This window comes from Palaemon carinicauda, chromosome 31 (genome assembly GCF_036898095.1).
Source record: "Palaemon carinicauda isolate YSFRI2023 chromosome 31, ASM3689809v2, whole genome shotgun sequence".
Lineage (NCBI taxonomy): Eukaryota > Metazoa > Arthropoda > Malacostraca > Decapoda > Palaemonidae > Palaemon > Palaemon carinicauda.
In genome coordinates, this window is record NC_090755.1 from 78,422,062 (window position 1) to 78,449,707 (window position 27,646).

The 27,646-nt window shown below is 35.7% G+C and overlaps 1 protein-coding gene across 1 annotated transcript in view; it reads left to right on the top strand.

The window, feature by feature from the left end:
• The window catches only part of LOC137624801 (uncharacterized), a 125,612-nt gene that overhangs the window by 82,376 nt on the left and 15,590 nt on the right, over window positions 1-27,646 (top strand). Inside the window, exons 4-8 of the mRNA XM_068355754.1 lie at window positions 4,853-5,295; window positions 21,454-21,751; window positions 23,253-23,369; window positions 23,768-23,875; window positions 26,828-27,068. Of these exons, the coding sequence (XP_068211855.1) occupies window positions 5,230-5,295; window positions 21,454-21,751; window positions 23,253-23,369; window positions 23,768-23,875; window positions 26,828-27,068 (830 nt within the window). The 5' untranslated portion in view covers window positions 4,853-5,229. The remainder of the gene's footprint in view (window positions 1-4,852; window positions 5,296-21,453; window positions 21,752-23,252; window positions 23,370-23,767; window positions 23,876-26,827; window positions 27,069-27,646) is intronic.

A 27,646-nucleotide genomic window follows, 5' to 3' on the forward strand; every position in this document is an offset into this window, starting at 1 on the left:
TTAGGTGTTTTCTCTATAAATAAATCACAGTGTAACTAAATCAAGATGCTTATTTTCCTAATTCCTTGAGAGAGAGGAGAGAGAGGAGGAGAGAGAGAGAGAGAAGAGAGAGAGAGAGAGAGAGAGAGAGAGAGAGAGAGAGCCATTCAATCTTACGACGTGTCTATGCCTTTCACATGGCTTTGTTGGTCAGTACTGAGTCCAGTCTAGAGGGATTCACAGGGTAGCGTATAGGGCATCTGTAGAAGAAACAAAACCCTTCTTACCCTAAAGCATGTGAGAGGATTTTATATAAGGATAATTCCGACAGTCCGCCTCAATGCATTGCACTCTAGGCGTAACCAAAGTGCCTCTGAAACATCATCTAACTCCTATCTGCTCCCACTATTTAGTCTTGTACAATGTCTCCAACTGTTAATTCCTTCCATTCTGCTGTTCAACCTCTTGACTCTACTAAATAATGCAACAGCGGAGGTTTTTTTTTTCCATTTGCATCTCGGTGCTAAATGATCTTCCCGAACCTAAGCACCGGCCTATGTCGGCACAAAATCATTGATCCAAAACCCAAAATAGAATGTTGAACATCTTCGTTTTAAGTCCATTCCATATTCTCATAGATCTCACAGCCCTCCAGTTTTAAGTCCATTCCATATTCCTCTTAGATCTCACAGCCTCCAGTTTTAAGTCCATTCCATATTCTCTTAGATCTCACAGCCTCCAGTTTTAAGTCCATTCCATATTCTCTTAGATCTCACAGCCTCCAGTTTTAAGTCCATTCCATATTCTCTTAGATCTCACAGCCTCCAGTTTTAAGTCCATTCCATATTCTCTTAGATCTCACAGCCTCCAGTTTTAAGTCCATTCCATATTCTCTTAGATCTCACAGCCTCCAGTTTTTAAGTCCATTCCATATTCTCTTAGATCTCACAGCCCTCCAGTTTTAAGTCCAATGTCCATATTCTCTTAGATCTCACAGCCTCCAGTTTTAAGTCCATTCCATATTCTCTTAGATCTCACAGCCTCCAGTTTTAAGTCCATTCCATATTCTCTTAGATCTCACAGCCTCCAGTTTTAAGTCCATTCCATATTCTCTTAGATCTCACAGCCTCCAGTTTTAAGTCCATTCCATATTCTCTTAGATCTCACAGCCTCCAGTTTTAAGTCCATTCCATATTCTCCTAGATCTCACAGCCTTCATATGTTAGTAAATTGAAAATCCTTTGCTATTAAATCTTAAGCATCTTATTGCCAAACAATTCACATACAATATAACCTGGTAAGGTTTGGTCTTCTAAATTTCTAAAACTTTAATTCCGCCATTTTCAAGGAAATGGACATCTGGTACCCCCTTTTCGTACGTCATTCGGTAATCAGTTGATTGCCCTTTTGTATTTTTTTCAGGAACACCCTTTATGCAACACATTACGTATCCCCCCCCCCCCCCCCATGGACAACTCCAGCGCCACCCCGCCCCAGCCCACAGCCCCCAAATATCCCTAACCTTTCCGCCCACCGCCTTCACAAACACGCTTCCTGAAGAAGCCTTTCCCACCTTCTCATTCTTCAAAATGTTATCTAAATGATGTGTTTTTTTAATCTATTTTTGCACGGTTGGCTTTTATTTATGCACAATGTTTCTTTTATATTGGGTTTTCATCTTCAAATATTTGGCACAGGGACTACGATTTATATCTGTTTTTGTATAATAGAGTAAGTGGCTATATATAAATCGTGACAGATATATATTTTCATGTCTCCACATGACAATATATATATATATATATATATATATATATATATATATATATATATATATATATATATATATATATATATATATTTATATTTTATTTATATCAGGCTTGGTGCAAACTGGAGATATCCAATAAAATAAATAAATAAATAAATTATATATTTACATATATAATATATATATGTATATATATGTATATATAATATGTATAAAGATTTATTTAAGGGGATTTCTTCCTTTTGCTCTTGAGTGATGTTCTCTGCCCCCATCACCTTATATCCTCCAAAATAAAATGTGTATATGTATAGATATACACATTCAATTATACTGTACATGATATCCACTCGCCAAATTGACATTTTTAAAGTGCTATAATGTTAGTATTTTTTAAGGGATAAATACTCTTAACTTTATATACTTAAGTATACAATTAATTTGGGTGTATCCTAATACGTAAAGAGGACAAAGAAATAGATAGAAATAAACCCCCCCCCTCGTAAAGGTAGTTTTGTTATTGCTTACATTTTTGGAATTTTTAGTTGGGAAATTTTATATTTCCTTTTGCGAGAATTGCATTGATTTGGTTTTATATGTAGCTAAATTTTAATGTAATGTGTTCATTGCTATCCTGAAAATATATATAAAACCGATTTAGTCTGTAACTTAGCCCTCTGCCCATGTTGGAGGTATTTGTGGCCAAACAAACTTCTCTCGAGAAACAAGTTCCACCTTTCAGAAGTCGGTCTTGTTTGTGTCGCTTCTTGTTAGCAAGTTGGGTGATTGTGTTCTTGTTAGTTCCTCTTCTTCACGCACAATGGATGTCTGCCTATTGGATGTCCATCTCCGCCATGTATCTTCCTTCAATGAAGTGGGAGTAGCGGTGAAAACTACGAGATTTGCATTTAAAGTGTAACATACTTTCAGACTAATGGAATTAAAGTTTGGAAGATAGTATCCCCTGGACATGTAAGGAAACTAATTCCGTCCATCATGATCGAAGTTTTACAATGTGTTCTCGAACCATGGAGAACTTGTATTCATATTGGAGTAGTTGGTCTAGTGGAATTTACTCTTGTATTACATCATTTAGATCCTCTGGGGTCTAACCATGGTAGAATAGCGACTTGTTTTCTCAGTTGAGTAGTTTGTTTGGTTTTATTTTGATACAGCATTTAAGTGTTGTGAGTATAGGAATAATTGAATTGGTAGGACATTCTTACCAAGTGAAGTTGTTGGGTTGATGGTTTTGTCCATCACTTAGATGTTATTGCCATGAAAATAGCGAAATAATTTGCTAGTATGAATTTATTTCTGTTATTGGAACATGTGGTGTAGCTGACTGTAAACTCATCTTCTGTCAGATGAATTACCAGTAGAGGCAAAGGTGTCTGATATTACTTCGTTTCATCAGAATGGATTCTCACCAGAACGTCTACCGGGCAAGTCCACCCCCTCCCCCCCACACTGTGGTGCCTAACACGAGCAGGGGGCCTCCCCAGTAAACAGGAGACTAGTATAAATATAGTAGGATGTAAAGGAATTTATATAAATGGAGTACAGGAATTAGTTCAACTGTCATATATATATAAATGTCATTTCATGAAATTTAAATTTGGTGCAGCTGCCAAACATTTATGAGACTGTCAAAAAGTACGATGTGCATATTATTATTTGCTAAGCTACAACCCTAGTTGGAAAAGCACAATGCGCCCGGGGGCACAACAGGGGAAAATAGCTCAGTGAGGAAAGGGAAACGAAGAAAAAGTAAAATTTTTTAAGAACAGTAACAACATTGAAATAAATATTTTCTGTATCAACTATAAAAACTTTAACAATAGTTTGCCCGAGTGTACCTTCAAGCAAGAGAACTCTTAACCCAAGGACAGTGGAAGACCATGGTGCAGAGGATATGGCACTACCCAAGACTAGAGAACAATGGTTTATTTTGGAGTTTCCTTCTACTAGGAGAACTGCTTACCATAGCTGAAGAGTCTCGTCTACCCTTATCAAGAAGAAAGTAGCTACTGAACAATTATAGTGCATTAGTTAACCCCTTGGGTGAAAAAGAATTGTTTGGTAATCTGTGTTGCCAGGTGTATGAGGACAGAGGAGAGTCTGTAAAGAAAAACTAGACTATTCGATGTATTTGTAGCCAAAGGGATAATTGAATCCTAACTAGAGAGAAGAATCCAATGTTATGTCTGGCCAGTCAAACTCTCCAGCGGTAGTATCTATACGTATAATACATTACGCATCTATACCTACCCTATACATGTACTGCAGTACATTGAAATGACAAATGGCAAGTACTGATTTCTCATGGACCGAAGTCAGGGTATGTAATGCTGTTTAATTTTGCGAAGTAAATACGGTATATATACATGTATACTTACGCGTGTGTTTTGTTCTCTCTCTCTCTCTCTCTCTCTCTCTCTCTCTCTCTCTCTCTCTCTCTCTCTCTCTCTCTCTCTCTCTCTCTCTCTCTCTCTCTCTCTCTCCATTAAAACACTGAATTTTTTAACTCCTGAATATTTATGAGAGTACGATTATATTGTATTTCGAAATATTTGAAAAATTACTTCGCGTTATGTTACAGGAGCCTGTATCCTATCAGATGTTATGGATTTTGCCATCACGTCATTAAATTAATTAATGGATAGGAGGGATCTGTCTATTTTTAGCGTTATAATGCATTCCTGAGTTTTTTAGTCCCTTTTTTTTATCACTGAACAGCTTGAAATCTCGTAGTAAATTAAGGTGTCGAATTTCAGGGGTTATTGATAATTTGTTTCTTTGCAAGTTGTTTGTGCAGCCTATATATAAAATCTTTATTTAAGGGCAATATTGATATCTTAATTTTGTTAATTATAAACAATGACGAAGTCCTTCGCTCCAAAGCTATACTTTATAACCTTCCCACAGCTGTCCAGATTCTTCTAATTTTAACTTCATAGTATAACTGTTGGGGTATCCCCCACTTGCACCAGGTAGATGAATGGCCTTCCAGGCCCCATTGCCAGGCTATATAGCTGAATTTGATAAAACTAATGTAATAATGAGGCCGAAAATAACACTGATTTTCTTAACCTTTTTTTACAGAGTCTGGTACAGGTTGCTGATTTTTGTACGTTGCTTAACTGGACCCGCGTGTGGGGCCCAACTCAGCCCTAATCACGGAGCCGCTCACAAACTCGCCCCCAGCTCGCCCAGGAGCGCCCTTAGGCCCCCTGGGAATCCCCCAGGCTCCCTTCGGACCCAGTCGTCCAACACCACCACCACTAGCTTCGAACCTTCAGAAAACAGCCAGCGCATCCTTCCCCTTCCGAGGAGGAGAAGGAGAGCCGCCGCCCTTCGTCGCATCCCCAGCCACCTGTAGCATAGCTGCAGTAGTGTTAGTGATTGTATTTCCAGTGCCCTTTTTCACGGAGGCAGTTGAAGACCGACGAAGAACCTTCAGAGAGTGGCTTTGTGGAGCCATGCGCCGACCGTCCTTCTGCTGCGATCAACATGGAGGAGAGGGGGACCCTAAGTGTCAACCCCAAGTTAGTAAATCTTTTAGACGTTTTTTTACATTGTGTTCATTATGTTAACATTAGATTGGTAAAATGGGCTTTGAGTGTAGATGTTAATCTATTTAGTATATCTCAGTTGGAATGACCAAAGAAAGGTTTCTTGTAATTCTGTGGAATATTTATTTGTTTATTGTTTTAAGTGACATTGGTCAAAACTTTGGTAGTAGACGGAGAGGAAAATGCATAATTTTGATTACAAAATGGCCGACAAGCTAATGATTTTTTTTTTCCTGGATCCAGGATTTTTTTTTTTTAAAGTATCCGGGGAATATAATGTCAGTTAGTGGTTTATAAAAAATCATATTTTTCTTCTTGAACTTTTTATGGGTTTTGAAAATGTAATTTGGGCACTTCAACTGTATTGAATTAATGGTCATTAGATCTAGTCATTGACTCTTTTTATCAATCCTTATGTTGAGATTATAACATTCTCCGCTTGGAACCTGAGGGATAACAAATGATCGCGTTACTAATAATTGAAATATGCCTATGTTCATCTCAGTCCCGAGCAGTGAATTAGGTACTCTGTTGTCATTCGATTGTTGCAGGTCGTACCTTGGGTGGAAAGATGAAGAGGTGGAGAAAACAGAGTTAGTCACGTTTGTGTCCGTCAAAACAATGTCATCAGAATTGCACGATAAGCATCCTACAACTATGAAACCTTTCCTAAGGAATTATTCTCTCTCTCTCTCTCTCCCTCTCTCTCTCTCTCTCTCCCTCTCTCTCTCTCTCTCTCTCTCCTCTTCTCCTCTCTCTCCTCTCTCTCTCTCCTCTTCTCTCTCTCTCTCTCTCTCTCTCTCTCTCTCTCTCTCTCTCTCTCTCTCTCTCTCTCAGTCTCTCTCTCTGTCTCTCTCTCTCTCTCTCTCTCTGTCTCTCTCTCTCTCTCTCTCTCTCCTCTCTCTCTCTCTCTCTCTCTCTCTCTCTCTCTCTCTCTCTCTCCAAGAGGAAGATTTCGGCTTTATTATTAGCAAAGATTTGAAGTTCACCAAACAAGAGTATAAAAAGTTGAAAAGAAAGCACAAAATCTAATAGGTTACACCGAAAGACGATTCAAACGCACAAAAATGACCTTGTACTGCAGTTGTACACACAACTGATAAGGCATCTACAATACAGTTCAATTTGTGTCTCCAAGTATTCGAAAGGATATAAATAGACTGGAAGCAGTACCAAGCCTTGGGCCACCAAACTAGTTCCAACATAAGAGGCAATTTGGATATAGATGGTGGATGGAACGTTTCAACTTTTGATTTAAAAAACTCGACCATAAAGGAGACAGTTGATAACGGCATTCAAAATTCTAAAAGGAATATCAAATGTAGACTACAGCAACCTCTTCATGCTTAGCCCAAATCAGTTCAAACATAACGGATACAAACTGAGATTGAAAAGATACAACACCACTTAATGTAGTAATTTCTTTACATCACATCACACATCACATCACATATACCAAGGCACTTCTCCCAATTTTGGGGGTTAGCCGACATCAATAAGGAAACAAAACAAAAAAGGGGACCTCTACTCTCTACGTTCCTCCAGCCTAACCAGGGACTCAGCCGAGTTCAGCTGGTACTGCTAGGGTGCCAAAGCCCAACCTCCCACATTTCCACCACAGATGAAGCTTCATACTGCTGAGTCCCCTACTGCTGCTACCTCCGCGGTCATCTAAGGCACCGGAGGAAGCAGCAGGGCCTACCGGAACTGCGTCACCTTACATACAAATAGGAAATACATCGAACACACTTCAGCGGATGTAGTAAACAATAACACGGAAACGAATTCAAGAATAAGTTAGACAGCACCATAAACGTTTTAACTAATTTGCTTTACTCAAGAGCAAATGGAGTCTCTTTGTAACTCCATCAGGATTGTCGTTGGGTATTCGGCAGTAAAATATCAACTTTACAATCGAGCACATTTCCTGAACATTTGTGTTCGTGGAGTCATTCAATCTGACGGCTTTGGAACACCCCATTCACCACCTCTTCCCTTATTCACTTTAGGGAATTTAGAGAGCCTCGGCCTTAACTGTGAGGAAAACTCATTATTTAAAAGGATTTCTCATTGCACTTTGGATCCTTCATCGCATAGTCTTAATGTAAACCATTCTTTTTTTCCTTTCTTCTTATGTACCCTTTTTCAACTACTTAGAGCAACTATGGGGCTTTTCACTATTCCTATGTGGATGCTGAATGGCCTTATCAAGCCCTTTGTGCATGGTCATATGGTCCAAATTCTTGTATTCAATCCTTATGGTAAGCCTCATCCTGGTCGCATCACGTTCTAGGCATTTGATTTCCCTCGCCATCGACCTTTGTATGGAACCCCCAAAGGAAAAGCGAAAATATCGTCAACTGTATAGTCTCTCTCTATGATAAGAGATAAATCATGAAAAGTATTTCAAATTAATGAATATTGAACTGTACAGCGAACAATTTAATGATTCATTTCACCCATTTTTGCTTAGATCTTTTTTCCTAGTGATAGATGTCTACCTTGTTAACGTCCTCTTGTCAGTTCCATTTGCAACGTTCTCCCGTTTTTCGTGTGCGGATCGATCAGTGAAACCTTTTGTATACATTTTGAGACAGGTACGAAAAAGAAATGTGCCATTTCCGATATGTATGATAGAACAGATACCCAGACGGAAATAACGATGCTCTTAAAGAAAGAAAAATGTGTTAATGCACATCTCTCGGAATTTTAAAATTCACGAAGTTAGAAGAAAGAGAAATAAATCATATCATCACACTATAAGAAAGGACATTGGGCCCCAAAAGGAACAGGGCAATACTTACAGCGTGCCTGGCGTGGTATACAGTACTGTAGATAAGACCCAAAATTTTTCCCTAGGCTGGCGCCCCCTTAGCTTCCAGATGAGGTCCTTTTTTCCCCCCCCCCCCCACCCTCTCCTTTCATTTTTAAACTATGTAACAGCTGTGCATTCGTTGTTAATACCAAGTTCAAATTTATTATATGTGAACTGAATATGAGTGCTTCGCCAAAGTGTTTGTCATATGTTTTGCCAATAGGATAAAAAAATTAAGCTATTTATTGCTTAAACGGTCTTACTGCCCACCTTGTGTCCCCCAACTGCAGCTTTTTTTTTAGGGTGGTTCCACCTACTTTGGAACCGCTGCTCTAGATGTAATGAAAAGTTCTTTACCTTGTTGTCATTGGCTAATCGCAAATTTTAACCTAGTTCTTTCGGCTTTGTTTTATTGACTAATCACAAATCAAATCCACCTGGCCCCAGAGCTCGCTTTACTAGGTTAACTTATTTAATAATAATATTAATGATAAGGATAATAATAAAGGGCTTTAAAAACCCCTTTCAGTGAATGGTTCGTATCGTGATCATGTACAGTACAGTAGGTATTAAGAAAAAAAAAAATCTTTTTAAAGGGAAAATCCCAATACACTTAACCACGTCATTCTATTCATGCGGAGTCAAGTGTTGTCCACCCATTATAGCTGACTTAACTTTCTATGTATAGCTTACAGAAATGCTGTTTTGTTTTATTAGCTTCTCCAACTTCGTTACTAAGGTTATATTTTGATAGGCGTGTATATGTTTGTATTTCTGTGTTAGTGATTCGTATAACTCAAAAACTGATCGAATCTCGTGAAATTTGGGATGATTTGACATAACCCTATAGAAATTTCATTAGATTTTGAGAATGGTTGGGTCGAAAATCAGGTGTAAGGTTACGAAAAGGTAGAAAAATGTCATTTTCCCCATATCGTGGCCAATTTTCTTGTGATTTGCACGAAACTAGTGTCAAAATGTGCGTAGTTCCATTGCCTACCTTTAGATATACGTAATATAGGCGAAGGTATGCGCTCTACAGAGCAACCCGTTCTTGTCAAAAATTTTCTAGTGGAGTGATTATTTATTTATTACTCATTACATTCTTTGATTATAGTCAGTAGAAAGGGGGCGAGTTGGTTAATGCCGACAGGGCACCTCATAAACTGAACCATAGGTAATACTAAACGTTATAGATTCACCTACTTTTTAATCCTCTACTTTCACTCCCATTTCCTTTCTTTCGTCTTCCGAACTCTGTAAAAGTCGAGTTTGACTCAAGGGGCTGGTTAAGCTCATTTTAATAAGAATTACCTTCCATTTTGCTGTCCAATCCCCTTTTACATCTCAAAGTAATTGCCACCACCCCCTTCCCCCCTTGTGGAATTTCAACTCCGAATGTTTTTCCCGGCCCAAGTACTCTGTCAGATCACCAAAATTCCACGATTCTAAGTGAGATAAGATTACGTTTTGCACCTAGAAATGAGAACGAGAAATGGAAAGGAGATTGGAAGAATGTACACTGATTTTTGGAAGAGTTCTATGTCTGATTTTTGGAAGAGTTCTATGTCTGATTTTTGGAAGAGTTCTATGTCTGATTTTTGGAAGAGTTCTATGTCTGATTTTTGGAAGAGTTCTATGTCTGATTTTTGGAAGAGTTCTATGTCTGGTTTTTGGAAGAGTTCTATGTCTGGTTTTTTGGAAGTAGTTCTATGTCTGGTTTTTGGAAGAGTTCTATGTCTGGTTTTTGGAAGAGTTCTATGTCTGGTTTTTGGAAGAGTTCTATGTCTGGTTTTTGGAAGAGTTCTATGTCTAATTTTTAGAAGAGTTCTATGTCTGAATTTCGTGAAAGTGGAGTCTTTTTACCACTTTTTTTTTATTCCTTTTTTTGTGTACCTTGTTATTGATGATGATAATTCTATTGAAACAGTGGAATTGATAGCAAAGTTATTTGTATTTATTGAAAAACGAAGAGAAAAATGCCGTTTGGGGCAACAACAATAATAATAATGATAATTGTTATATATGACTTTCAAATATACGAATTCTTCTTACATAGATCATTTATGAAGTTAATTGTATTTTATTATTACTTTGTGTAAAACTGTTCAAGGTTGGATACGGATTTTGGGGGCATGTGAAAATAGGATGGTCTTCGTATTTTATTAGGCTACTGTTAAAAACAAAATGACCAAAATCATAATGACGATGTTAGCTGAAAAAGTTGTCTATAGTTTATTACTTTGTGATCGAATAATGTTTCTTTGAAACGCGAGAAATAATGAAAAAAAAAAAAAAAAAAAAACGTAACAGGTTGTTTTAAAAGGCGTTTTACTTTTTTTTCATATTAGGATATCGATTTTTTGTGAATTTTGTGCTAGTTATTTAACTTGACAATTTTTGAACATGTATAGAACGCTATCTTGGGTAAGTATGTCATGATGCACTTAAAATACCTATTGCAATATTGTAAGGAAATATTCTCATTTGAAAAGGAATCTGATTTCAAACTTCATTTTATAGAAATTTTAATTTTCTCTATAATTTGATTTCCACCCCTTTCCTGCTTTGTCTTTACATCCCTCGTGTCTTCTTTACTGTGCCTTGCTCTGTTAAAAAACTAATCAAGCACATTGATGGGTAGGGGCATCTCCCCCCTTCTGCCCCCCCCCCCCTCCCTCCTCCTTTCAGAAAACCTCATCCATTTATATTCTGTCATTTCTCTCCTTACAGTTTTCACCTAGATATTTCGTCACCTGTGCTGTCTTTTCTGAGAATTTGCAATCTCATACTTATAGCTATTTATGTAAGTACAGTATGGAAGCAACACTGTGCCTGTGCTCTGGGCCGAGCCCACTTTTGACACCTGGGTATCGCCCAATAAACTTTTTTTTTTTTCTTTTTTTATCAAGAAATGAATGATCGATTTTCTTCAATTCTTTTCTAAGCATTTCACTCTCCCTTTTGATCTTTATCTCTGGGACGCACATTACTTTCTTCTGAGGCCTTTGAGGTCATTTAATTTTTTACAAATATATATATTTTTTTTTCTCTCGAAACGCACTTATCCTTTTTCTGTGGGATCCCAAATAATTTCTCTCGAATACCCCTTGTTTAAACATCACATAAGATTCCACTTGTATAATAACCCCCTCACGTTTACCACATTTTTGCTTTATTGACTTCAGTTTTCCTTAAGTTCTTTCAAACACGGTTATTTCTCGTGCCTTGATTCTTTTCTGACATATCACGATAAAGCATCACAGATTTCTCGTGCATGGAACTCGAGCCTAAAAATCGGAAGTGTTTGATTACTTAAAAAAAGAAAGAAAAAAAATGAGACCGTGAGGGCCTGCAGGTTTGAAAATTATAAAATATACTCGAGTATTTAACACCAAAAGGGAAAGCTATTTAGAAAATCTGGTAATAAATGGAGTGTTTGATGAAGAAAACCCTTTTCTGAGAAGATTTTGGTGTTTAAAAAACTTCAGGAGAAATGTCGTCCATTAAAAAGTATTCGAAAAACCTTTGGTATTTAATAAAACCTTCATGAAAAAACTTATTTAAAGCATTCGGGGAAAATTGAAACAATTAAAAAACCTTCAGTAAAATCTGTGCCATTTATGAAACCTTCATGTAAAACCTTGTGATTTAAGAGAGCCTTCAAGGAAACCTTAAGTTTTAAAAATGTAAACTCTTTCAAGAATGTTTCAGACCTTTAAATAAAAAACTTAGGGGAAACCCTAAGGCATTTAAAAAGCTTTCAAGAAAATACCTCGGGCATTTAAAAAAAAAACACGAGGAAAACATTTTCTCGTTTAAAAAAATATTCAGAAAAAACCTCGTGCATATGAAAAAAAACATTCAGAATAAATTAAGGTGTTTATAAAGACCTTAAGAAAATTCAGGCACCAAAATGAATTTAAGGAAAACCCTTTACAGTTTAAAGGAAACTTCAGGAAAGCCCTAAGATATTTGAAAAACTTTCCTTTAGGAATAACTGCTGACTTCCATGATGAAAAAAAAACCTTTTGGAAAACCTCAGCTGTCAAAAAAAAAAAAAAAAAAATCTTCATGCACATCTTGGGCTTTAGAAAAAAGAAAAAAAAAACTTCATGAAAATCCTCTGGTAAAACTCAGTTATTTAAAAAAAAACTTGAGACAATTAAAAAATCTTATGGAAAATCCTAAAACGTGCTTGAAAAATCTTTCAGGAAAATTTTCAAGGTTTCAAAAACCTTCAGGACAAACTTGAGGCATTAAAAAAACTAAGACGGTTGTGTTGGCCATTGTGGTAACGTCCTTTACTTGGTGAACGCCAGACGGGTTGGAGTCCCGCTCAAACTCGTTAGTTGTTTTGGTCGCTGTTACCTCGCCATCCTTGTTAGCTAAGAATAGGGGTATGGGGAGCCTATAGGTCTATCTGCTGAATTATCAGCGGCCATTACCTAGCCCTCCTTGGTCCTAGCTTGGGTGGAGAGAGTCGTTGGGTGCTGATCATATGCATATATAGCGAGTCTCTAGGGCAATGTCATTGTTCCTTGCCACTGCCATTCATGAGTGGCCTTTAAACCTTTTAATGACCCTAAGAAATAACTTCGGCCATTTTATAGAAACCTCCAGGAAAACTTAAGGTGTTAAGAAAACGTTAAGAAAGAACATCAACTTAAGAAAGAACATCAAACATATTTAAAAAAGAACTTCAGTGTAACCTTAAAATGACTGAGCAAAACTGTCAGGTAAATCCTTCTTTCCTTCCTTCCTTCCTTTTTTTTTTTTTTTTTTTTTCTTTTTTTTAAGGAATTTATAAAAACCTTCAGGAATAACCACAGACTACTTTTAACAGTGTAATACTGCAGCAATTTAACACTAGGTTACATCTTCATATGTCTGTTAATAATATAAAACTGTAGTAACTTAACGTTTGGTCACTTCTCCAGATATCTTCTGACACTATAAAACTGGAGTAACAACGGGTCACATCCACCGTGTTCTTCTAACACTCTTAAGCTTCAGTAACTTAACTCTGGGTTACATCTTCAGGCAAATTCTAAGTCTGAAACTGCAGCAACTTAAGGGGACCGTCCGCCATGGTGTTTTGACATAGCAACACACTGTTAAATCTTCAGTTATCCTCTTAACACTTTAAAATAGGAGGAACTTAACATTGGGCAACATATTCAAACGTCTTTTAACAGTGTAAAACTGAATTAACTTAAGACTGGGTTACATCTTCAGTTATCTTCTAACAATAAAAAACTCTAATAACTTAACACTGGGTTACATCTTCAGTTATCTTCTAACAATAAAAAACTCTAATAACTTAACACTGGGTTACATCTTCAGTTATCTTCTAACAATAAAAAACTCTAATAACTTAACACTGGGTTACATCTTCAGGCGTCTTCCAAGATTGTAAAAGTGTAGTTAAGTACAGTGAGTCATATCTTTAGAAATTTAAAAGTGTATAACTGTAGTAACCTAACACTAGGTCACATTCAGACGTCTACTAACACTATAAAACTGCAATAACTTACACTAGGTCACATTCAGACTGTCTACTAACACTATGAAACGGCATTAACTTACACTAGGTCACATTCAGACTGTCTACTAACACTATGAAACGGCAATAACTTACACTAGGTCACATTCAGACTGTCTACTAACACTATAAAACTGCAATAACTTACTCTAGGACACACGTCTACTAACACTATAAAACTGCAATAACTTACACTAGGTCACATTCAGAGGTCTACTAACACTATGAAACTGCAATAACTTACACTAGGACACATTCAGACGTCTACTAACACTATGAAACTGCAATAACTTACACTAGGTCACATTCAGACGTCTACTAACACTATGAAACTGCAATAACTTACACTAGGTCACATTCAGACGTCTACTAACACTATAAAACTGCAATAACTTATACTAGGTCACATTCAGACGTCTACTAACATTCAGACGTCTACTAACACTATAAAACTGCAATAACTTACACTTGGTCACATTCAGACGTCTACTAACACTATAAAACTGCAATAACTTACACTTGGTCACAGCCTCAAACATCAATCACGGTGTAAATTTGTCTTGTCTTGCACGTACTTTAAGCAAACTTTTTTAAAAGCACCTTTCCTTATGAGGAAACCTTTTTACTTATTTTATCAATTTATAAGTAAACATATTCTTGGATGTTTATCAATTACCTGCAATCTATGATATGTTTCTAGTTAATTGGGATTCTACTCAATCGAAGATAATGTTAAAACCTTTTCATTTGGCCGTGTCAACAGATCAACGACAAATCAAGGGGGCTAATGAAGTACTGTATTACCTTATTTTTTATAATTAAGTTAATAAAGATCAGAAAAAATTTTATGTGTACATTTATTTAAAGGAAACTCAAATTCTTCCTTAGTGGGATTTTTTTTTTTTTTTTTTTTTTTTTTTTGGCAGTAAGGTTTTAAATCCAACTCTCTCTCAAGGTTTTGTGATGACAATATAGCTTTAATTTTCCACGTATGCTTTATGGTGGCTTATTGGAAACGTCCCTGCCTAACGTTCTGCTGGACAGGATATAGGGTCCCGCTCAAACTAATTTTCTCGTAATGTCTACATACTCACCGTGCTTGTACGCTAAGGAATGGGGTTTTGGGGGAGCCTATAGGTCTACCTGCTGAGTTAATAGCAGTCATTGACTGGCCTTTCCTTGCTCTGGCTTGTTTGCTTAGTTGCTGACCATATGAATGAATATATGGGGAGTTTTTAGGGGATTGTCACTGTACCTTGCCTCTGCCATTCATAAGTGGCCTTTAAACCTTTGTCTTTTGCCTGGCTTAGTTCTCTGCCCCGTAACTTTGAGGATGTAAGGATTTTAGGCAAAGCTTACTCTATGCTGTGTCATTTCGACTCTCTACCAAATTCAATCTATTAAATTTCCTCTTACTATGCAGCTTAAAGTTTTGATTACGTATATTTTTCATTTTACCTTCGACTTGAACACTTATTTAGATAAATTATTGCACTGTATTTTCTCAGCAGATGTCTTCCATTCTTTGGTAATAAAACAGACTCTTGGAATTGATATCTGATATCTTACGCGTAGCACAAGACTTCAGAAAAGCTGGGATTTTACTGTAATTGTGTATTTCTCTCTAGAAGGCCAGTCATCACTGGTCATATAATTGAGTTTGTTTTAGGTGTGTTTCTGCTTTTCTTTTTCTTGTGTGGTGGCATCTAAATTCAAGTTTTAGGGGACTTTAGTTTCATTTTGAATCTCTCTCTCTCTCTCTCTCTCTCTCTCTCTCTCTCTCTCTCTCTCTCTCTCTCTCTCTCTCTCTCTCTCTCGATGTTTACCAACGGTTGCAAGGGTAAACATGATTTGAGATTTTAATTCGTATACACATACATTATAAATATATATATATATATATATATATATATATATATATATATATATATATATATATATACTGTATATATATATACTGTATATGTATATATACTGTATATATATATATATATATATATATATATATATATATATATATATATATACTGTATATATATATACTGTATATGTATATATACTGTATATGTATATATACTGTATATATATATATATATATATATATATATATATATATATATATATATATATATATATATGTGTGTATATATATACATATATATATATATATATATATATATATATATATATATATATATATATATATATATATATATATATATATATATATATATATGTGTGTGTGTATTTTTGTGTGTGTGTTTTTTGTAGAACATTGTTGTTACGTAAAGCCCAATCTCTGTGTCAAGTAATGTAACTTGTAAACGAAAATGTCTACTGTTTATTGTGCTCCATGAACTCATTCTCACTCTTAGTCTAAGACGCCTCCAGAATACACAAGGACGTCTTAAAAGTTCATAGAATGAACTCCTAACAATTTCTGTAACGTTTCATTTGTGAGTCGTAGTTTCTTACTCTTGAATATCTCTTTACTTATCGATTTGTTTTTATCTTGATTAATTCAGATAGTTCTTCATAAGACTCAATACTACGCAGTACTCTAGAAGTTTTATTCCAGCTGTGACCAAGTTGTGGAATGATCTTCCTAATCGGGTTGTTGAATCAGTAGAACTTCAAAAGTTCAAAGTTGGAGCAAATGCTTTTTTGTTGACCAGTCGGACATGTCTTTTTATAGTTTATATATGACATATCTGTTATGACGTTGTTACTTTTTTTAGAATGATTTACTGTTAATTTGTTCTCTTCAGTTATTTATTTCCTTATTTCCTTTCCTCACTGGGCTATTTTTCCCTGTTGGAGCCCCTGGGCTTATAGCATCTTGCTTTTCCAATTAGGGTTGTAGCTTGGATAGTAATAATAATAATAATAATTAGTTAATCCTTCTGTGGCGTTACTCCTTTGTAATGGAACCGTTCTAACTATCTCCGCCAACGAAGTTGGGACGAGGTTATGTTTTCGCCCGTTTGTCTGTTTGTCCGTTTGTCTATTTGTGAACAACTTCCTGATCATAATTTTACTCCTAGAGTAGTTAAACTTTCAAGTATTAATTGTTTTGGTAAGATGTGGAAGTGATTCAATTGAACAAGTCCTAATAGTCAGGCCTTCTCCATCACGAGGCTCAATACTACGCAGTACTCTAGAAGTTTTATTCCAGCTGTGACCAAGTTGTGGAATGATCTTCCTAATCGGGTGGTTGAATCAGTAGAACTTCAAAAGTTCAAAGTTGGAGCAAATGCTTTTTTGTTGACCAGGCGGACATAGTCTTTTTATAGTTTATTTATGACATATTTGTTTTTGATGTTGATAGTTTATTATATGACATTTCTGTTTTGACATTGTTTCTTATTTTAGAATGATTTATTGTTATTTTGTTCTCTTCATTTATTTATTTCCTTATTTCCTTTCCTCACTGGGCTACTTTTCCCTATTGGAGCCCCTGGGCTTATAGCATCTTGCTTTTCCAATTAGGGTTGTAGCTTGGATAATAATAATAATAATAATAAAGGTCAAGGTCAAGGTCGAGCAAAATGTCGACCGAATTAACCATAACCTTAACCCCAAGTTCGCACATGGTTGTTACATAGATTTCATATACGTCTACAATCTATATTGATTCTTGGAAAGATAAGCTGGTTTCGAGAAGTAAGCTGCCGTGGCGCAGGTCTGCACTCTCAGAGTGCGTTTCTAGTTGTTATTCTATTGATTTGCATAGTAGGTTTTCATTTTAACCATTCGACGCCTCATTTCCTTCCCGTTTTATGTATTGGAATGGGGATGTTATGAGAGAGAGAGAGAGAGAGAGAGAGAGAGAGAGAGAGAGAGAGATAGAGAGAGAGAGGACACGTTGCTGTATAGATCCACATCCGATAACTCTATAGATGTTGCCTCCGACAACTCTAATAGATGTTGCCTCCGACAACTCTCTAGATGTTGCCTCCGACAACTCTTAATAGATGTTGCCTCCGACAACTCTAATAGATGTTGCCTCCGACAACTCTAATAGATGTTGCCTCCGACAACTCTAATAGATGTTGCCTCCGACAACTCTGTAGATGTTGCCTCCGACAACTCTGTAGATGTTGCCTCCGACAACTCTAATAGATGTTGCCTCCGACAACTCTCTAGATGTTGCCTCCGACAACTCTTAATAGATGTTGCCTCCGACAACTCTAATAGATGTTGCCTCCGACAACTCTAATAGATGTTGCCTCCGACAACTCTAATAGATGTTGCCTCCGACAACTCTGTAGATGTTGCCTCCGACAACTCTGTAGATGTTGCCTCCCACAACTCTTAATAGATGTTGCCTCCGACAACTCTATAGATGTTGCCTCCGACAACTCTAATAGATGTTGCCTCCGACAACTCTAATAGATGTTGCCTCCGACAACTCTAATAGATGTTGCCTCCGACAACTCTAATAGATGTTGCCTCCCACAACTCTAATAGATGTTGCCTCCGACAACTCTAATAGATGTTGCCTCCCACAACTCTAATAGATGTTGCCTCCGACAACTCTGTAGATGTTGCCTCCCACAACTCTAATAGATGTTGCCTCCGACAACTCTGTAGATGTTGCCTCCGACAACTCTAATAGATGTTGCCTCCGACAACTCTGTAGATGTTGCCTCGGACTTGAAAATTCTCAGAAATACGGGTCTTGGATATTATCGCGCTCAAGTCTTTGATTTTCTGTAGGAAATTTGTTTGAAATTGTTCCGATAGAGAATTATAATGGGTGTGTGTGTGGGGGGGGGGGGGGTTTGGGAATGCAAGTGCGATTTAAGTATTCCTTAAATTGCTGACTGGAATTTGTTGAAACTAATGTCCTCTTATTAGTGATTAACTTGAGTTAATAATGGGTCAAACATTTCAACCTCCTGAACGTTTCATTGTTAATATAACCACCGGGTTCCTTAAAAGTTTTTCGGTGGTTTTAAAACCTCTTGGCAAGGTTACACAAGGTATAAAAAAAAATATCGGTGATCAATATGCGCAAATCATTATGACACAAAGGAACAAAAGACAGTGAAATAGTATTCTGTGACCTGAGTTATGAATCAATTGGTGGTTTGGACCCTACGACCTAGCCACAGCCAGGCTTGCCAACCCTCCTACAACAACAGCGGTTGACTAAATGTTTACGATAGTCGTCGGACCCCTGTTCACCAAGTTTTTATTTATTTATTTATTTTTTTAGGAGGGTTTGGAATACCCTCTACAGTATACTGAAGCTATTATAAAATGCCTTTATTTGTCTTTATTCCTGAGTTCCAATTATCTTTAAGAATGTCAAGAATTCCATCACCTAAACGGGTGTCTTATGAATCGTGATAATCTAGTTCACCCACCTGACTCCTTTAAATTAGGGTGTTACTATCATTGCACCTTATGTCAAGCACTGTAGGTATTACTGCGCACGTGGTTTAGTCTTCAATTTTACTATCGATCTACACGTCGGACGTTGTCCTCCCCGGGCCCAGCGCTTGGTTATAGGCCCTCATTTCCATACATTCATTCACCCTGGAACATTGATTATTAATCATTGAACGTCTTGTAAATCTTCACACAAGGAAATTCCTTCTTCTTCTTCTTATTCTTCTTCTTCTTATTATTCTTCTTCTTCTTCTTCTTCTTCTTCTTCTTCTTCTTCTTATTATTATTCATAGTAATCATTAAACGTCTTGTAAATCTTCACCCAAGGAAATTCCTTCTTCTTCTTCTTCTTCTTCTTCTTCTTATTATTATTATTATTATTATTATTATTCATAGTAATCATTGAACGTCTTGTAAATCTTCACACAAGGAAATTCCTTCTTCTTCTTCTTCTTCTTCTCTTTCTTCTTCTTCTTCTTCTTCTTCTTCTTATTATTATTATTATTATTATTATTATTATTATTATTATTATTATTCATAGTAATCATTGAACGTCTTGTAAATCTTCTCACAAGGAAATTCCTTCTTCTTCTTCTTCTTCTTCTTCTTCTTCTTCTTCTTCTTATTATTATTATTATTATTATTATTATTATTATTATTATTATTATTATTATTATTATTATTATTCATAGTAATCATTGAACGTCTTGTAAATCTTCTCACAAGGAAATTCCTTCTTCTTCTTCTTCTTCTTCTTCTTATTATTATTATTATTATTATTATTATTATTATTATTATTATTATTATTCATAGTAATCATTGAACGTCTTGTAAATCTTCACACAAGGAAATTCCTTCTTCTTCTTCTTCTTCTTCTCTTTCTTCTTCTTCTTCTTCTTCTTCTTCTTATTATTATTATTATTATTATTATTATTATTATTATTCATAGTAATCATTGAACGTCTTGTAAATCTTCACACAAGGAAATTCCTTCTTCTTCTTCTTCTTCTTCTTCTTCTTATTATTATTATTATTATTATTATTCATAGTAATCATTGAACGTCTTGTAAATCTTCACACAAGGAAATTCCTTCTTCTTCTTCTTCTTCTTCTCTTTCTTCTTCTTCTTCTTCTTCTTCTTATTATTATTATTATTATTATTATTATTATTATTATTCATAGTAATCATTGAACGTCTTGTAAATCTTCACACAAGGAAATTCCTTCTTCTTCTTCTTCTTCTTCTTCTTCTTCTTCTTCTTCTTCTTCTTCTTCTTCTTCTTCTTCTTCTTATTATTCATAGTAATCATTGAACGTCTTGTAAATCTTCTCACAAGGAAATTCCTTCTTCTTCTTCTTCTTCTTCTTCTTCTTCTTCTTCTTCTTCTTCTTCTTCTTCTTCTTCTTCTTATTATTATTCATAGGAACTTAAAGTCCCAGAATTACAATTCTTCACGGGTATTTGATCCAGTGAAAGAGTGTCTCGAGGGTGAACCGCGGCCCAAAAATCAATGCTCAGAAACTTGGCCTAGAGCTGCTGCTGCGTGAACTCCAAACAGAAAGTCGTGCCTTTGGTGGACTTTGTTTCTTTAATTTGCTATACAGATTGTGTCTTTTACTGCGCTTGTTTGTTATTAAGTTATTGATTGAGTCATTTGAAATGTTACCTTTGTTTATTTCGGTTGGGGGATCATCGTAGTGGTTCAGTTTCAGTAAAGATGAGATTTCTTCTAATAGTTGAATTATTGGTTATAATTTGAATATTTTCAACCAATCATAAGGAAGTTTCTTATATTTTCATATTTCCATTTTTTTCGTAACATTTTATTTTTTTCAATCCTGGTCAACCGTCTGCCCAAATAAAGTACTGTTGCTTAGGTTACTTGATCGTTTATGCTAACCGTATTTACAAATATTGAGATTTACAGGAAAGTGTATCCAACACTCGCTCACACTATATATATATATATATATATATATATATATATATATATATATATATATATATATATATATATATATATATATATATATATATATATATATATATATATACTGTATATATATGTATGTATGTGTGTATATATATGTGTATATATATGTATGTATATGTATGTATGTTTATGTATATATGTTTATGTATATATATATATATATATATATATATATATATATATATATATATATATATATATATATATATATATATTGGGGGTCTGTGTCCATTATTATATACGTTTATATCAATATTTATTATGAATATTAAAAATTCTTGTTCCCTAATATAGTATTTTTTTTTTTAAACTAAAATTTTTTTTTTTTCAAAATAATGTAACAATCCGTTCAAAATCCTTTGACCCCTTTCGCCTTCCAGGAGGAGGCCGAGAGCACCCTGGCCCGCGTACGCCGATTTCTAGCCGTGTCTATGGGCGCGCGTCCAGCCACCCGCACACCCGCGAGATGCAAACACCACGCCCTGCCTCCCGACCCACTTCACACCCCCGCCCACGCCGTTCATTCGCTTCTGACAGACATGAAGAACGCGGGCGTCGGGGTGCAGGGGGTCCTGGGACGCCCTTTGGAAGAGGTCATGGCCGCCCATGGCGAGGACTCCAACGGTCATGGAGTGCCCACTTTGGTACATCTGCTCTGCTGCTTTTTGCTTACACATGGTGAGTATTTCTTGTTGTTGTTCTTATTCTTCGGTTGTTTTAATTTTCATTATTATTATTTATTGTCATTGCTATTATTATTATTATTATTATTATTATAATAATTGAAAATTATCATAATGGCTAATGTAACCACAACAATAATAATGATGATAATAACAATGACTGATATTATTATTATTATTATTATTATTATTATTATTATTATTATTATTATTATTATTATTATTTCATCTCTAATTGCATTTTAAACTAATAAACGTCGATGAAAGAATTTAACCTTAAAATTAAAAGGTAAACTGGGCAGGTAGATGAAAGGTATAAGGCAAAGAGTAATCCAGATATTACTTATTTTGCGGGTGTAATGACATGAGTTCTTCAATGGTTGATTTAGTTTGAGAGATGTTAAAATATTAAAATTTTTTTTTTTTTTTTTTATGCAAATTCTAAGCAAAGGAATACGAGAATGTTTTATAATATAACAGTTAACAACACCAATGATTGTTATCTTTTGGTCTGGTATCCTTTGCCCTCGTATCTGTTACTGTCTTATACTTTGGCCTCTCATCCTATGACCCCTTACCCTTTGTCTTTTATACTTTGACGTCTTATCCTTTTTTCGGTTATTCATAGGTTTCTTATACTTTCGTGTCTCATCCTTTCCTCCTCTTATCCTTGGGTTTCTTTTCCTTTCCCCTCTTATCCTTGGGTTTCTTTTCCTTTCCCCTCTTATCCTTTCCCCGTTATCCTTTTCCCGTAATCCATTTCCCTCTTATCCTTTTCCCTCATATCCTTTTCCCTCATATCCTTTTCCCTCATATCCTTTTCCCTCTTATCATTTTCCCTCACCCTATCATTTTCCCTCTTATCATTTTCTCTTATCCTTTCCCCTCGTATCCTTTCCCCTCGTATCCTTTCCTCTCGTATCCTTTCCCCTCGTATCCTTTCCTCTCGTATCCTTTCCTCTCGTATCCTTCCGCTCTTATCCTTTCCTCTCGTATCCTTTCCTCTCGTATCCTTTCCCCTCTTATCCTTTCCTCTCTTATCCTTTCCCCTCTTATCCTTTCCCCTCTTATCCTTTCCCCTCTTATCCTTTTCCCTCATATCCTTTTCCCTCATATCCCTTCCCTCTTATTTTCCCTTATCCTATCATTATCCCTTACCCTATCATTTTCCCTCTTATCATTTTCCCTTATCCTATCATTTCTTATCCTTTCCCCTCGTATCCTTTCCCCTCGTATCCTTTCCTCTCGTATCCTTTCCTCTCGTATCCTTTCCCCTCTTATCCTTTCCTCTCGTATCCTTTCCTCTCGTATCCTTTCCCCTCTTACCCTTTCCCCTCTTATCCTTTCCTCTCGTATCCTTTCCTCTCGTATCCTTTCCCCTCTTACCCTTTCCCCTCTTATCCTTTCCTCTCGTATCCTTTCCCCTCATATCCTTTCCCCTCTTATCCTTTCCCCTCTTATCCTTTTGCTCTTGCATTCATGAATTTATTTTCCAGGTGTTGATTACGACACCCTTGTGAGCGAGGACTGGTGTGACGAAGAAGTAAGAACTCGACTTCTGCTGGAGCGAGGTGCCTCGGGCTTAGCACCGGAGCCCCAGGAAGCACCACCAGGTAAGGAGGGATTTTGGACTCGAGCGATCCATGATTGATAGATTGATCTACCAGAAACTTTGAAATCTGTGACGATTTTTGCCTAATTTGCCCAAAAAGTTAAGCGGATTTTGAAGCAGAAATTGAAAATACTTTAGATAAGTTTGCTTTTATGATATTTTTCATTTTATTAGTTTTATTCTGTTGAAAGACAGTGCAATGTAAGTGGATTAGTTTAAGTCTTCCTCATTTTTGCACGTGACTGCAAAACACTTTTATGTAAGCAGAAAAGGCAAAATATTTATCTCCTTGAAATTAGAACACTGAAGGACTCCCCGGCCTTTGGCCCATATTGTCCTAATTCCATAAACAAAATAGAATTTGTAACATTGCCGTTAAACCAAGCATTCCTTTTGTAGGTTCCGACTCCGCTGTGGCCACTGGCCTCCTTCGCCTGTTCCTGGACGAGTTGCCTCAGGCCCTTCTGCCTTCAGACGTGGCCCCCAGACTGTTGCTTCTAGCTGCAGGTAAACATGGTTTTCGGGTACGCCCTATGCTGCCCCTGTAGAGGAGGTAGTGATGGAGATTTGTGCCGTTTAACTTTATTCACACTTGACGGACTACCCCCGTTTTCTCGAGTCTCTCTCTCTCTCTCTCTCTCTCTCTCTCTCTCTCTCTCTCTCTCTCTCTCTCTCTCTCTCTCATATACACACACACATTTTATATATATATATATATATATATATATATATATATATATATATATATATATATATATATATATATATATATATGCTGTATATAGATGATACTTTGTGTATATATGAATAAATGTGCACATTTCAATTATACCGTAATATAAACTATGTATATATGTATATAAGGCTTAGAACATTAGCTAGTTACAACTGAAAGCTCTATGGATAGAATGATAATGGAAATAATACTAAGAGACAAAAAGAGAGCAACATGGATACGAGAGTAAACTAAAGCAGAGGATATTCTAACTACAAGTAAGAAAAGAAATGGGCGTTGGCAGGACATACGATAAGAATGACATATAATAGATAGACATTAAGATTAACAAAATGGGTCCCTAGAAATTGTAAAAGAAGGGGGGCCGGGTTTGAGGAAAAGAAGACTGTGGATTGACTAACTAGGAAAATTTGTTGGCGTGGACTCGCACAGAAATAGCATAAACATACGCACGTAGATGTCCATGTTTGAGGCCTTTGTTCTGCAGTGGGCTAGTAATGGCTGATGATGATGATGATATGTGCATAATTACTGAATATACTGTATATGCATATACATGTATTCACACACACACACACACACACACACACACACACACACATATATATATATATATATATATATATATATATATATATATATATATATATATATATATATATATATATAAAACTGCGTAATGACTGCTATATACACATATGTATATATATATATATATATATATATATATATATATATATATATATATATATATATATATTTATATATATATATATATATTATATATATATATATATATATATATATATATATATATATTTATTTATTTATATATATATATATATATATATATATATATATATATATATATATATATTTATATATGTATATATGCATGCATATATATATATATATATATATATATATATATATATATATATATATATATATATATATATATATATATATATTTAGCGGGTCAGTATATGTAAATTTTTAACTCATGGATGACCACAGCACTTGCCGGGATTCAAGCCTCGTTTTATTCATTTATGTTTAAGTTTTTCCTTTTGAATTATGGTTATCCACTGTTTTGGTTCCAGTGGATGGCACTAATAGGGATTCACAAACTTTCTTTATTCGAAGTTTTCCTCTCTAAAATTATTCTTGTAATACCTGTCAAGTGACAATGGATGTTAAACATATTTTAGTCGATTGTCCTGTTTTTAATCTTCAGAGGAGGACACATTTACTCCAGGACAAACCTTTAAGAGATATAGGCCTACTGGGGGAAAACTGTAATACCCTGAACTTGAGAAAATTTATACGAAGTACAGTATTGGGTTATATTACGAGCTATAATTGATTTTATTAATTTTTTTATTTATTTTACCCTTTTAATCCCTATTTATTTCACATCTAGATTTTATTGTATGAAAGTGTTACGACTTGTATTAAAGGTTAAAATGATACTAAATGGTGTGAGTGTACAGATATGATTGAATGATTTTCGTTATATAGCGCTGAATGGCCTCTGATGCCCCAGTGCTTGGCTTAGTGCCTAAATCCTATATTCAATTCAATTCTAAAATTATTCTTATTTAGAGAGCTCTTGCTTTACAAGGAACCAGTCTCGATCCCACTGCTATGTAGGAGGAATCTCCAAAGTAAGAGAGAGAGAGAGAGAGAGAGAGAGAGAGAGAGAGAGAGAGAAGAGAGAAGAGAGAGAGAGAGAGAGAGAGAAGTTACTGAACTATTTTGATGAATATTTTAATCTTCTGCAAAGATTTTGATATTCATCGAAAGTTAATTATGCTCTATATGGTAATGAGTACTAGAAGTTAATTATGCTCTATATGGTAATGAGTACTAGAAGTTAATTATGCTCTATATGGTAATGAGTACTAGAAGTTAATTATGCTCTATATGGTAATGAATACAAAAGTTAATTATGCTCTATATAGGATTGAATACAAAAGTTAATTATGCTCTATATGGTAATCAGTAATAAAGTTAGTTATGCTCTGTATGGTAATGAGTACTGAAGTTAATCATTCTCTATATGGTAATGAGTACAAAAGTTAATTATGCTCTATATGATAATGAGTACACGGTACAAAAGTTGATTATGCTCTATTTGGTAATGAGAGCTAAAGTTAATTATGCTCTGTCTGGTAATGAGGACAAAAGTTAATTATGCTCTGTCTGGTAATGAGGACAAAAGTTAATTATGCTCTGTCTGGTAATGAGGACAAAAGTTAATTATGCTCTGTCTGGTAATGAGGACAAAAGTTGATTATGCTCCATATGGTAATGATTACAAAAGTTAATTATGCTCTATTTGGTAATGAGTACAAAAGTTAATTATGCTCTATATGGTTATTGGTGCAAAAATTAATTATGCTCCATATAGTAATAAGTACACTAGTTAATTATGCTGTATATAGTAAAGAGTTCTAAACTTAATTATGTTCGATTACAAAAGTTAATTATGCTCTGTCTGGTAATGAGGACAAAAGTTAATTATGCTCCATATGGTAATGAGGACAAAAGTTAATTATGCTCCATATGGTAATGATTACTAAAGTGAATTATGCTCTCTATGGTAAAGAGTACACAAATTAATTATGCTGTACATGGAAAGAGTACAATGGCTCTCAAAATCCTTAATTGCGAGTTAGGAGACGTGTGCCTTTAACCGCCTCATTTTATCCCAATTGCAGAGAGCGGCATCGGCGAGAACAACGAGGACCGTCGGAGTGACGTCTGCTCAGACGGGGGCTCTGTGGGTCTATCTAGCGTCGGAGAACCTGAAGGAGAGACGAGGAGCGGCGTCGGCCTGTGCGTGGCCGTGGTGCCCAAACTGAGGCGCCTTTTGCACCGTCGTTTGCCCATCCACAACTTGTGCCTCCTACGTTACCTGACTGCTTTCATCCATCAGTTGAGGACAAGCAATCACAACACGTAAGTTGGACTTACTGTTTCTTGGATGCTGGGAGATCGAAAAGTCTTGTTTTAACGAAGGGAAACATTGATTGTTATAACCGTTTCATTTGGTGGTTGTTATGGATGGTTATATGGGCTGGGAATTCCGTCGTTGCTATTATTACTAGTGAGGTTGATTTTGCCAGACACTGGAGCTGTTGTTGTTGTTGTTTTCTGTTAAGGGATATTCCATTATTAGATATTTCAAAAAAATCATTATTAAATATGCTAAACGTTTAACTGGGCCCCACAAGACACTTGAAAAGTTGGAAGACCCAGGTCTACATGACTGAGGACTATGAAGTGTGAAGTAGATGATGAATGAAGAAATATTGATTTAAAAGCAGAAGAGAGAGACGACTGGAGATCTAACCTTTTGCGTCGATAGGCGGAGGAGATGATAGTGATGATTAAACATGCTACAAATATAGAGTATATCAAACTACAAAATTTAGAGAGAAGGAGAGAGTTACAATGAGTTACAAGGATTTTGGATGTCTTAGAAGACTTTTTAGTCCATCCGCGGAGACTCCATTTACTCTTGGGTAGAGCGATTA